This window comes from Eumetopias jubatus, unplaced genomic scaffold (genome assembly GCF_037043125.1).
Source record: "Eumetopias jubatus isolate StellerSeaLion01/CBP00866 unplaced genomic scaffold, mEumJub1_p1.0 scaffold_3, whole genome shotgun sequence".
NCBI lineage: Eukaryota > Metazoa > Chordata > Mammalia > Carnivora > Otariidae > Eumetopias > Eumetopias jubatus.
In genome coordinates this window covers 51,918,256-51,932,022 of record NW_028274809.1, presented here as the reverse complement: position 1 = coordinate 51,932,022, position 13,767 = coordinate 51,918,256, and the positions used below count along the sequence as shown (strand labels likewise).

At 37.0% G+C, this 13,767-nt stretch overlaps 1 protein-coding gene across 1 annotated transcript in view; it reads right to left on the bottom strand.

The window, feature by feature from the left end:
- CERKL (CERK like autophagy regulator) overlaps nucleotides 1-13,767 on the bottom strand; it is a 108,301-nt gene that overhangs the window by 2,319 nt on the left and 92,215 nt on the right. Inside the window, exons 5-11 of the mRNA XM_028122251.1 lie at nucleotides 11,747-11,889; nucleotides 6,472-6,546; nucleotides 5,497-5,674; nucleotides 5,354-5,413; nucleotides 4,752-4,777; nucleotides 4,548-4,656; nucleotides 1,806-1,902 (exon numbers count right to left, since the gene is read on the bottom strand). Coding sequence (XP_027978052.1) covers nucleotides 1,806-1,902; nucleotides 4,548-4,656; nucleotides 4,752-4,777; nucleotides 5,354-5,413; nucleotides 5,497-5,674; nucleotides 6,472-6,546; nucleotides 11,747-11,889 — 688 coding nt within the window. The remainder of the gene's footprint in view (nucleotides 1-1,805; nucleotides 1,903-4,547; nucleotides 4,657-4,751; nucleotides 4,778-5,353; nucleotides 5,414-5,496; nucleotides 5,675-6,471; nucleotides 6,547-11,746; nucleotides 11,890-13,767) is intronic.

Below are 13,767 nucleotides of genomic sequence, written 5' to 3'. Positions count from 1 at the left end.
GTGTCACCGTATTTGGAAAGAGGGTCTTTGCAGATGTGACTGAGCTAATATGAGGTCATTAGGTTGAGCCCTAATCCAACATGACTGATGTCCTTATAATAGAGAGGAGAATGCCATGTGATAAAAACAATCAGCCTGCAGCATAAAGCCATTAGCCAAGAGAAGCCAAGAAGTGACGGCCACCACCAGTAAGTCTATTATCTTAAATCCTGTTTTCATGTGCGTCCTTCACCCAATGAAGCTCCATGCATCCCAGCAAATTCATTACCTATGAAGCCACATTGTTAGATGGGACTTTAGGGATCCTACAAAAAATTACCTTAAAATTTGCCCCTTAGGCAATCCCAAAAGAGAATTACCATAAATAATCTGTGCAATAGGTACCTCCCTAAAATAAATATAGAGCTTCTCAAGATGAGTACCTTCAGGTTAATATGCACTGAGGTTCTCACATATGTGTACTAGGGAAAGATTAAGAAGTTTACACTAAGGTAATGACCCTGAATAGCTCTTGGAATATTTAATTTTGAGACCTTTTTATATTGTTTTGTTTCTACTTTCTGACTTAGGAAAAAAGAATAACGAACATGCACTGTTTGTAGATTAAGAAAAATACTAACACTGCCAACAAAATGAATAACATCTGAAAAGGTATATAGTACTTGAACAATTACCGTCTTTCCTCAAACACACACACGTAAAGTTATTACTTCAGCTCACAACCTACATTTTGTCTGCTTTTGTCTACTTTGAGATTTGTATTTAAGGAAAGAGATACTATTAATGTTTATGATACAATTTCCTAAAGACTTCATTCAGTTGGTTTCTCAATAACATTGATCAAATAATGTAGTAGGCAGAAGAGAACTGAAACTTCATGAAGACTGCCTATGAAAGTGTATAATTTTAAAAGTGTGAGCCTTGCAATGCCACCTACGTAAGCAAGATTCCGCTGCCAGTGGTTGGCTGGATTTACTCTGCCCTTACTCCTGTTTCTGCTTTCCAACTACACCCAGCTACAGCTCTATACCTATAAGTAGTGAGACTATAGGGTGTTTTTTGTTTTTTGTGTTTTTTTTTTTTTTTTTGCAAGCATACTGATGTAGTTCAAGACTCACAATTTCAGAAATTCACATATTTCTGGATCAGTTTCCTAAAAACTGGGTCAAAATCTCTGCCAAAAGAATGAATGTGGCTTATAATAGTTATTGTTTCTCTTTAAAACGAATCCCTTAAGGGGAAATACAATTTTATCTGTCTCCAAAAACGCAACCACACGTTCTAGTTCTGAATAGAATAATGACTGTATAAAAGTGGTGTGTTTTTAAATATAGGTCTGCAAATCTATTTCAATTAAGTGAAAGTAGGCTGATCTGTAAATAAATGGCAGGAGAATCTAAAGGGCTTAACTTCAGAGAAAGTCCGCTGTCAAACATCGAGAAGGCTAAAAATCTCAGATTTCACTACTTTTCATCCTGAAGAACAGCTGAGTATATAATTATTTCTTTAAGTTACTTCACATTTCAATGTAACACATTTTCTACTTTCTCTTTGCATGCACATGCGTGCACACACACACACAAATGTATGTATCCACCAACAGATAGCTCAGAAAGGGATAATCTATACTAATATGATAGATACTTTTCCAAAATTTGGATGAAGCACAAACTGAAAGAAAAACGATTAATATATTAAGAAAATAATGCCTTCTTATGAGGCAGGATTTGATGTCAACTCTTGCAGCATCTCTCTTTCCATGATTAATAGTTTTGCAAATAAGTAACAAAAATAATCTACTATACCTGATTTTTAACACTGGCGTATCTTTTTAGGTGTTTTATAAATTCTGGTCGAGAAGTGTTTCGTGCAACGATAAGAGCCATGCTTCCATTATTTAATCTGGAATTAAATATTTGTATTTGACATTGAGAAGTTTATTAAGTGATTGCAACAGAAAGTACTCTGTATCATTCCTTCTAACAAGTATCACGTTTACTAGAAGTTTTAGGCAAGATAGATTAATCATTGTCACGTTATAGTTACCTAAAATTCTTAAATCTTATCTTGCCGTGTTAAATGGCACAGCCCTTCGAATTAGTTTTATTAAGCGACTGACTTCCTCCTCTGTAAGTTCTTAATTTAAGGGCTTTTTTAGAAAATGAACTATCATGCGTCCTATACACCTATCAAGACATCATTTAAAATCCAATGTATTTACTTAGGGATTCAAAATGTGGAATCGTGTGTAAAATAGCAATACAAGTGCTATAACAAATTGTTCAACACTTTCTAAAAACCTACAGTATGATATTTAAATATTTACTTATGGACAGGTCAAAGTGACATAGGAAAATAAATCAAAGGGGCCAATGGATGGATAAAAGGGACAAATGTTAGCACACATGTGCAGTTAAATGACTGAGCATTTTAATCTTGCATAACTGTTCAGTTTAATATAAGAGACTGCAAATTTAGAGATGTGATTTAGTGCCAAAAAAGCCACTCACAAATGCATCTAGCTTTAGAAGGCAGTTTGCAGAAATATGTGCAAATGATTTCTAGCTTGATTTCAAGACAAATATAAAGTTATTCCAAGAATAACAACAACATGAAAAAAAGCTCTTTAAATCTTATGGAAACTCAGGTTAGAGCTTGCAAGGGACCTTGGTGATTATCCAGTCATTCACTCAGTTTATACAGAAGGAAAAGAAGACCCCAAGTTTAAGTGATTTGTTCAAAGGCACACAGGGAAAAACAAAATGATTACTGGTACCAGATCTCTTAATTCCCAGGGTCCAATGTTCATTTTACTCAACATGCCAACACATTCAGAGGACTGTCTTGTGTTTTTATTTTTTAAAAATTGCTTACTTTTTCATAAACATGAAAAGCACTTCATATGTCTCCTTTTCAATACTTATTAGTCACTGAAACACACCCTATGTGCCTTCACTATTCTAAATGTTTTATTATATTATGCATTTGATCTTAGGATACTGAAAATAACACTAATTTCTATCAGCAATTTTCACTGAGGTATTTTGAATTAAGTTACACTTTATTGTGGGGAAAAAAAATAAAGTTGGAAGTTGAATTTCCTGTGCAATGATCCTGAATCATTCCAAAGATAAATTTCTGACTACCTCTGGCCAGCCAAGGCATGGTGTAAAGGTATTTGCAAAGAAAAAAAAAAAGAAAGAAAAAAAAAAAGGAGTGTTTAATTACAGTCCACAAAGGAAATCTCTGACTAGTCATCCTCCGAAAAATTCATCAATACTGATTAAACCTATCGAGAATAAGCAATGGAATTCCAGGCAAGCTAAAAACTGTATGGGACAGCATTGAGAGAGGCATGAATCCACTCCCAGAAGATCAGACTACCTCTCATGAAGGTCCTTGAGCAAACATGAGAGTCAGAGATGAAGGAGGGTTAGATAAGTGTTGTCTCCAGTCCTGTAGAACATTGCTCCTTTAGTCAGCTAGCTGGTTTTCACTTTTAGCAGGGAAAACTACATTAGGGAGGTGCATAGCTATCTAGGATTTCTGACGGTATAGGCAGGAAACAATTAAGCTCAATTTCTCTATCACACAACCTTCAAAATAACTCCTTTCCAGTTACTAGAGATAATAAGGACCCTGGTGTCCAGATTATTAATACCCAAGTTTATAGTTTTTCTTCTTCTCTAACTTTGGATATTTCTCTGTTTATTACCTTCATATCAACTGCCACGGAAAAAATTTTTAAATCCATCCCCTTTGCTAGCTGTTAATCATTCTGGTTAAATATTTTGCAGGGAACACAAAACTAATCATTGCAATTACGTTATAAATTGCCACAGCACAGAAGTCATTCTTTCATTCCACTTCCAGGGAAAATCTAGATTTGACTATATTACACAACATTCATGATCCTTTCTTCTATGCTCTCTATGGGAGTGGGAGAGAAAGATTTTCAGATGAATAATGGAAAGCTGCTTGAAAAGAATGTGTAAGAGATGGTTTATATTTTTGTGGATAAAATGATATATAAAATGTCTCAAGAAAATGTGGGCAGCAGATTCATATGTACCACTATTCATACTAAATATAAATAAGTGAAATTAGCTTCCTTTAACTAAAGGTATCAAATATACCCACGTACGTGCTATTCATGCTGAGGATATTTATGTCTGCTCTACAGTTTGAAAGTAGAGATGGTCATAAGAAATACCAGAAATATAATGTTTTCAATGACCAGTAAACAAACACAAATAAAGCAAGCAAGGTAGGCAAAAAATGACACAATAAAATCATGTTAATAAAACCCAAGAAATATTTTAGCCTCAGTAATATGAAGAAATCAGTGATCATCTAGCATTTCCAGTTTAACAGTTGGTCTCAGCCTACTCTGATGCTAAGTCCCTTAGGATCTCTAATATTATCACAGTCCAAAAGACACTACCTGTTGATAATATTCTAGCCAGCCAAAAGTTAGCAAGGTATTCTAAAAGAAAAACACTGGTTTATAGAAAAGTATCAGTGATTCAATAAAAATACTCACTAACCTGGTAGTAGGTGCCAAGCCTCTAGGTGCCACTGAACACAGGCAAGGGATTGCCATAATGCTGACATTCAAGAACTGACCCTGGATGGTCTGCCACTGATCACTGCCGGCTAAAGGCAATGGAAGAGATTGCTTACTTTCCCTCACCAGAGCAAAATGTCAACAGAGCTTGACTCAGTTCTCAAGGAGGTACTTTTAAGCTTACCAGATTTGGGAGATCCTTCTGCCTTCCTAAAAGTAAGAACACAAAGAAAACCACATCACACAAAAAATAACATCTACTCAACTGAGAAACTTCAAGAACCTAGTATGTTAAATATTTTCTTAGATTAGATAAAGTAAAAATGGAGTATACTCCATTACTGCACTATACTGTGCTAATTCATTTAAAGGTGGTATCATCCATAACAATGATTTTCCATTTCTTTTAAAGACTAGAACATTTGCTTTGTGTGGCTTTGAGTAATGTTTGTGTTCCACACTAGACTGAAATTCTGAGAGCAAAAACCATGGGTTTTGTTTATTTTTTGGCTTACTGTTGTATCCAAAGTGCCTGGTATGTAGTATTCAATAAACAGGCTGTTGAATAAATGAATGGATGAATGGATGGATGGATGGAGTGAATCGTTGTTTCTGAAGACAGAAGTCAAACTACACGGCCTACTAGAACGTCACTACCCTATATCCTTTGCTACTATTTTCGAAAAACAACCAAAGATCACAAGACTAATAAATTGTGTATATCAAACTGTTCCATGCTTTAAAGAAAGATATAGATGTTTACATCACTTTGAGCTCTTTACCTACCTTTCTTGTAAATCGTGAGAGCTAATACACGGTAAAAAAGCTATTTCACAGTCTTCAGGCCTAAAAATACAGAAAAATTTGCTATTAACACTCATGTACTCTAAGATACAAAATTTTTGGCTTAAGAAAAAGAAAAAACTTACTTAAGTTTTGCCAGTGCCTTCATGACCGCAAAATCCCTTCGTTGGTTGGGTGACATCCATCGATTTTTTTCTGCCAGGGCCAAAGTTCTTCCACCAAAGCCAAACATGGCTGAGAACCCAAAGCGAAGAAGCTTTCCAGTGGTGCTAAAAGTGCAGACATCAACTGGTTGTGTGTGCCCTTGAACATCATGTTGGATATTAGTCAAGCAGTGAGAGGAGTAGGGCAAGTTGTCAAAATGGCAAACACAGAAGAGCCTATTTACTTATAGAAGGTCTCGAGCAACTTCATACCAGGATAAATATCCTTGCTTTCTCTTCATCTCCCTTAACCTACAACTACTACAACTGCCATTTGTAACTTTTTCAGGTACTAAGGAAGAAAAACACAAAGGAGTAAATACTGCAGCTTATTGTTATTTCATATAAAACATGGTTAAGAAAGTCAAGTTGAAGTACATGTGCAAAGTAAACTTAGATTTAACAGTTTTGCATTGTACTTATCTGAGTTTACAGACCTTCCATCAACTGGAATAATAACAATTCTAGAGTGGCTATGTGGTGTATTTTTTTTTCTTTTTGTGTTTTTCTTTTAATAACATCATCCTAGCCCTATAGTCTTCGTGTAGTCCAACAATAGTATCTGATATACTTAAATAGGATGCATGGGTTTTCTCTATCTTGATTGTAAAGTTGTGATCCTGACCATCATGATGATTTTTTTTTCTCACAAGATTATAGTAAAACTTCATTTTCTGCTCTTTATAGTGCCTGGACCCTGAAAAGGGAAGCAGTCCAAATGGTAAAGCTTCGCCTGACTTTTGGTTTTCAGTAAAACATTTCTCTGCTTTGAAAGACAAAGAACTTGTCCTCCCTTAGATATGTCTGACAGAAATAAAATCGCCTTATATAAATATAAAAGCTTCCTTATAAAAAAACTGCCTTATAAAACATGAACTTCTTTGAAAGAATTCTTACCCATTATAATGTGCAAAGTTGCAGTTACCACATGAGGGATTCCATGAAGAGAATGTGCCAGTACGTTAGTAGAGCCTGCCAAATCAATTTCAAAACATGTAAAATCAATGTAGTGTATGTTTTAAGTTATGCACTTGCTCTTACTTTACACAGATACCACTACGTAATGTTCAAATGAAAAAATTAATGGATGTTTATAAGTGTTCATTCACAGCTTCGATTCACATCAAATGGTTGCCAAATCACTGTTTAGCCTTTAAACAACTTAAAATTAGTAAATAGTTTATAGTATCTACTTGCTCACAGCTTTTTCCACTATTAGTGTCTATTTTCTACCAAAATATACTAGCTCTATCAAAGTCTACTCCAACTTCAATGAGTGGGCTTCTAACTTCTATCACAAAATGAGCACCAACAGCATTGAGGCTGTCTTGGGAGAGCAGAGACAATTGCATAAATATATAAATAAAAATCCAAATAGTAACAATCTAAAATCACTGTAAAGTACAAAAGACAGTTTCTAAATACCTTTAATGAATCTTTGAGATAAGCTTTCATCCAAGAGGAGATTTCCCTTTTTTTTTTTTAAAGATTTATTTATTTTGAGAGAGCGAGAATGAGAGAGAGAGAGAGAGACAGAGACAGAGAGAGCACATGAGAGGGGGGAGGGCCAGAGGGAGAAGTAGGTTCCTTGCGGAGCAGGGAGCCCAATGCGGGACTCCAGGATCATGACCTGAGCCAAAGGCAGTCGCTTAACCAACTGAGCCACCCAGGCGCCCGGGATTTCCCTCTTATATGACAAAAGATATCCTAAAGAAAATATTTAATTCCATGGTATTTAACATGCTATAAAAGTCTGTTTTGAGACATTACAGATTTATTTTCATGATGATTAGGATAATTTATGATCCACATGGATTTTTGCCACCAGCCTACAGAAGAAAAGAGTTCTCTCAAATCAGGCTTCTATAACATTTATGTGTCTCTGAGATCTTGGGGTACAAGCATTCTTTTGAAGAGGAAAATATCAACTAACCCCTGCTATTCCCAGGACGTTAAAAGGATTTAAAATTAAGAGGCTACAAATTTTCTTGAATTACAGATTATAAGAAAGAAAAGCAGTAACAGCCTGGAGCTGTGAAAGCATGAAGGTTAGCCCCCTGGATTTGTTAATTGGGAACATTCGTGGTCATACATGATCTCTTCGATTTGTATCACTTGCACTAATGTGTTCTAGGGCTGTTGAGTTGAAGAAGCCGAGGCAACTCAGACATTTTCAACCAAGGCTGTCATTAAAATAATCATCATAAGGGACTTAACTAATATTAATGACTTCCAGACCTCTAGTAATACCAATTCAAAGAAAAGTCCATCTCAACCCTAATTAGTTAACCCTGTTCCAACTGATTCATCAAAGGGCAAATGATGCTCTGACCTTTGGTACTCAGAATATGGCCCACTGTCCAGCCACAATACCCTGGTGCTTAGGACAATACCTGGGTGCTTATTAAAATGTTGACTCTTGGGTCCCACTCCAGACCTACTGAATCAGAGTCTGCATTTTATAAGATCCTCAGGTTTTGTTTATGAACAGTTACTTGAAGAGGCACTTATCTAGAATGTATGGTCTAGGAATCAGGAGCGTCAACATTATCTGGGAGCTTGTTAAAAAGGCAAATATCTGGGTCCCACCTCCAACGATTGGAAACAGAAGGTCTGGAAGTGAGGACCAGGTGTCCATGCTTTAGCAAGTTCTCAAGGTGGCTCATAGGCACCCTAAGATTTAAGAACAAGGGGTCCAGAAACCTGTTACTCAGTGGATCTTTACCCAGGAGTCAATTACCTAAGCCTTTCCAATTATCCTTTGACCATCTACAGCCTGCCCTTTGGTCCTCTAATTGCTAATTAATCTGGAATGGGTGGGAGGGAAGAGAGGAAACAAATCAACCTATTTTGCTTCCCAATCAGATTTATGGTAAAGGTTTTGGAGGAGGCCACATAATTAGAGTGAGATATTTAGGATTATCAATGGATTACAGTACTCCATGAAACACATTTCCTCCATTACCATGGTTAATTAGGAATAAACCATAAAAGCATTCCTCTAGAAAGGCTATTAAAGAACATAATGTAATGTTGTCATGTGCAATAGAGAATGACACATATCATGACTCAAGAAAATAAAGACCATTTATTCCCTCTGTGTTTGAAGTATGCTAAGCATGCCCAAACACAAATCCTTTTAGACTGCTAAAGACCACTTTTTTAATTTTTATGTCTCAGGCTTTGCACCTTGACAACTTGTTCTTAATTCCATAGTTTGCAAAGAGGCATGACCAGAAATTACTTTAGTCATTTTCTAGTCTGATTAACCTGTTCCTTAGTCCTGAAGAACAGCTTTTTATACTCTGAATCAAAAAGGAAAGTTTGTGAGGAAAGTGCTTATAAAAAGGTAATACTATAGATTGCTCAGTATTTTTGTTTGGATAATCTAAAAGAGTACAATTTCCAAAAACAAAATGTGATCCGTCTGAAAAGATGTCTACATGCCAAAAGAACATGCTGCTCACATAAATAACAACCATGTAATTTTAGCATTCTCACAAAAGCTATAAATGTTCTACCTCAAGGTAAACATTTTAATTAGCCTGAAAAGTTATTTTTCTTAACAGCTACCAGCAACTTTGCTCACCACCACCTCCCCAGACCTGCTAAAATGTGCCAAATACAAAGAGGGTAAGGACAAAAGTAGCAGTTCATGTAAAGCATGAGTGATGAAAGTACCAGGCAGAAACTATGGAGGCAAAAAGAAAAAAGGAAAAAAATTGTCCTTGGAAGTGCAAGCACTTCTGCAGAACAATTAACTTAATTAACCAGACACCATGAATATTCATAAGGCCGTTAATGTCTCCCACATCCAAACAGATAAATGTGATGTAATGACTTCCTAGTCAAGCATATCTAAAATTCTCATGAAAACTGCACCTACACTTTGGTTCTTTGCCTGAAATATCATAGAAATTAACAGTCCCTTGGCAATATTTTATTCTCCTCAAATTAATTGGAAAGCATGAATTTATTTATGTGAACGCTATAGGAATATATGGTTCGCAGCCATCAGTATGTGGATTGAGCCTTGTTTTACAACAACTGGATTGCTTTTTTATTTTTATGTCCTCTCTGGCTTTTTCCTCTATCCTTCCCCCACCCCTTTAATCAGAATCTCTGTATAGTTCCTTAGCACCAGTTCCCATGGCAACACACACCATCGCTACTGGCCAGCAGTTCAAATACAGGCTTCCCCACAACTGATCCATTTGAGTCTGACCATAATTCAGCAGCTTAGTCTGTTGGCTCAGTGGAGTAATTTACTAAACACTCTCCCTCTGGGTGTCTCTCTCCAGGAGGCAAATGGCTTCAAAGGCAGACTGTCTTCTGTGTGCAGCTTGGAAACTTCCTGCCTCACTCTTGTTACCATTTTCTATCAAAGCCCTGATGGGACATTGAGTCCTCCTATTAGTATATCCCGCACATGACTCCCCCCTTCCTTATGGAATCCATAAGCTGGAACTCCTATACAACAACCACAATTTTGGCAACAGGCTGTATTTTCTAAGCAAAGTGCATTCAAATGGCGCATTAAAAAGGTAAGCATGACCACCAGTTTTGCTAGCTAACTATTCACTTTATGTCAAATGCGTACCTGTAAGGATAACCACCTTTTCATTTTTGATTCACAACAGTTAATAAGTGACCTTGGGAGTGTATTTGCTAGTGAAGAGGAAATGACCTAAGCACATCCACTTGGCATGGAAAGAAATGCTGAAAAGCTCCACCATTATAGACAGAGCCACTAAAATGACAGGAAATGGTGAAAGCGGTTGGCTCCTCTTTGCCAGCATCTTTTTTTTCCCATTTGAGGTTATTTTCTTCTCTTCTGCGTAAGACCAGCAAAGGTTTTTCTCTATATGCTTTATAATTATTAGGATATATCCAAATATGTGTCTCCTTTTAAGTTCTTTTTTTTTTGAAAGACTTCACAGTCTAAAAGAGCATTTGTATATCTTTTGTTCTCTGTCAATGAACAATACTAAATATACTGAAATCCGTACTAAATGAATGTGGTTATCAAGTGGATAGAATGTTGAATTTTTTAACCAGGTATATTATTTCCTATTTTCATAGGAAACAACCATTGTTTCTGCTTTTCTGGTAGAGAGAATATCGTGTGAGGTTTTCCAAATGAAAAAAAAAATAATCTCTTTCCATCACTATTGTTTGTTTAAATAATTTGGGAGGAGTGACTGGCATAACGTAATAAACTTGTGAAAGATGTTTCCCTCTCTTCTGGAAGCCAGGGCTGCTCTAGCTGTTCTCCCAGGCTCTCAGGGCTTTCCCCTCCCTTCCCCTACTCACAAATTCTCCTACAAAGGCTCCCAGCAGGGTGTTCCCTTGCTCTCAACCTCCCATTGTTCCCTACTGTTTATCAAACACAATTCAGACCCCTCCCTGTGGAGTCCGGAGCCACCATGGTTTGGGAAAATTTTGATCCAGTCATCACCCAACAAATGGCCCATTTTCTATTTCTCCAAGCTCCTGGATTTCGCTTTGGCATTGATTATTTTTGCAATGAAGAAAATAACTCATCCTCCTCAGGCCAGATCCTACCCATTTTAGGCCGAATTCAAGTGGCACTAGCTCTATTAACGTCTTCTTTACGTTCATTCACCTAATAAACACTATGGAGCGTTCACTGTGTCACGTTCTATTCTAGCTGCTAGCAACACAGCAGTGAGAATGAATCTTTTTGGCATTTTCAACTCCAGGTTATGTATTTATACTCCGATAATGAGAGTTCCACATTTTACCTCACGTGACATTGTAAGCAGCTTGACTCAAGTGGCCCTGTTGGGAAATTTCAGACCTGGTGCTGTGCAATCATTAGACTTAATAGGGGAAGGTAGAATAATAATTATCCCATTTGTTGATTGTTTAACTATGTATTAATTCCCCCACATATACCATCTAATACTACCATAACCTTATAATGAGGTGAATATATGTGTATCTTTTTTACAGATTAGAAAAATGAGGCTCAAAGTAATTAAATAACTTGTCCAAAGTCTCCCATTCCATAGTGGAGATGATGAACTTGGGTCTTTCAGATTCAAAGTCTGTGCATTTAGCTCTGTGTCACACTGTCTAGGTTAGGAAGAGAAACAGAGAAAGAGAGGAGGAGAGGTTCCATTTAACAAATCCATGGCCCTCTGCTTGCCTGCAGGTATTAACCCAAGTGGAAGCTGCGCTCGGACAGGGTTGAGGGGGCTGCCTGTTTCCTTCCCAGCATTCCTCTGGGCTCTGAGAAGCAAAGCATGGGCCACTTCACTGGCAGATCCATCTCCACCAACACAGACAACACTAGAAAACAAGAAATTAAGAATGCAACACTTTAAAATAATTGGTAATAATTCCTGAAATCTCAACTTCAAAAGAGTAACCGTATATATTCATGTGCATGGTGACTCACACGCACCTTCCAACATTTTAGTTTAAGTGTCAATGAGTAAGAAGGCTCTAGCACTGCACTGGTAAAGTTTACTTCACAGATATAATACCTACACGATGACCCCATAGACAAAATATTTCTAAGTGGGTTAAGAGACATTAAAACATTTGACCATGTTAATTACATCAAACCTGCGTTTTGCTCTGTTAATATCCAAAAGTATATTGTTCTCATTTTATGTTAACAGTCATGTGCAATAATTCATTTAACCAACTGCTAATTTTCAATATAGCTCTGAAAAGACAGACAACTGTAAAAGTCATGTAAAATATGAAATTTTAAGAAGCTATTTATCATTAGTATATAAATATAGTAATTGAAAACCTGAACTGTTTTTTATCTTTTGGACATTACTGCTAGATGGCACTTTTTTAAATTATTGTTACTGCCCTTTTGAGCCTAGTCAGTACTGCTAATAATTTTTTTAAGACCTCATGGTAAGTAGACTATAGCAGAGGTGGTGGTAGAAATTCATGAAAGTAATATATAAGATTTCAGAAATTTGTTTCATAATTATTTGTATTTAAAAGATGTAAAATAATCTTAAGTAGCAAAATCACATTAATTCACCCAAAAGGAGGAAGAGTTTGTGTTATTGAAAGCAGGTGTCATAACTCAAGGCCTCTAAGGGCCCAGCAAAAATGGAAGAGCACACTGAGTCTAAAGGAGGGACAGATTCTCAGTTCAGCCCATCATCTGGGAGGCACGCCCAGATTTTTCTAGAGATTTTTCATCCTCTGATTTTTTTAGAGAAGCCACAGATTCTGATTTTTGAGTGAGTCTCATTTGTCAATATTATCAACTAGCATTCAATATATTTAAAACCTTTACGTGCCAAACAAAACAGCCTATGGACCATGAGCAGCAGGTTTTATTTATTTATTTGAGAGAGAGAGCACGTGCGGGAGGAAGGGGTAAAGGAAGAGGGAGAGAGAAACTCAAGCAGACTCCATGCTCAGCAGAGAGCCTGAGGTGGAGCTCGATCTCAGGACCCTGAGATCAGACCTGAGCCAAACCAAGAGTCGGACGCTCAACTGACTGCACCACCCAGGTGCCCTGGTCACCAGATTTTAAATGGTTCCTTAAGTTTAAGAAGCTCTAGACGTTGGTGAATCCAGAGACTGAGGGTTCATCAACTCCCCCACACCTCGCTCTCAGCCTTCCAGCCCCTGCCCATAGCTGAGGTTCAGCCCTATGACTGCACACAGCCTGGCAGGTCCAGGTCCACCCTAGTTATCAGAGACTCCAGGACGTGGGATATTACCCAGGTCATTTTTGGCTAGGGGTATTATTTTATGTCTGAAAGTATTCTAGGGGTTCATCATGTGGTCACTGATTCAGAAAAAAAAAAAGGTGATTCTATCTACTGAGGGTTGACTTTATGTCAGAAAATATGTTAGTTCTATTGAATCCTCAGAATTCTATGAAGTAGGCATTAGCCTCATCTTTATAAAGGGAGGAACCACGGTTTGATGTGAACCTTGTCTAATAGGATTTCAAAGATCTCAGAAGTTTGCCAACATTCTATGAACTTAATTATAACTATGAGATTCATGCCCCTTCTACCTGTTGAAGTGTGTGTGATCTAAAAGGAGCACATGAAGTCCTCCAACAAAACATATAACTTAGCACAGAAGAACCTGACTTTTCCATTTAGTATGCCAGCATCTGACCCCTGGGATCCTGCATCCAGTTATAGCATCTTGTACATGTTAACTCATCGCTAGAAC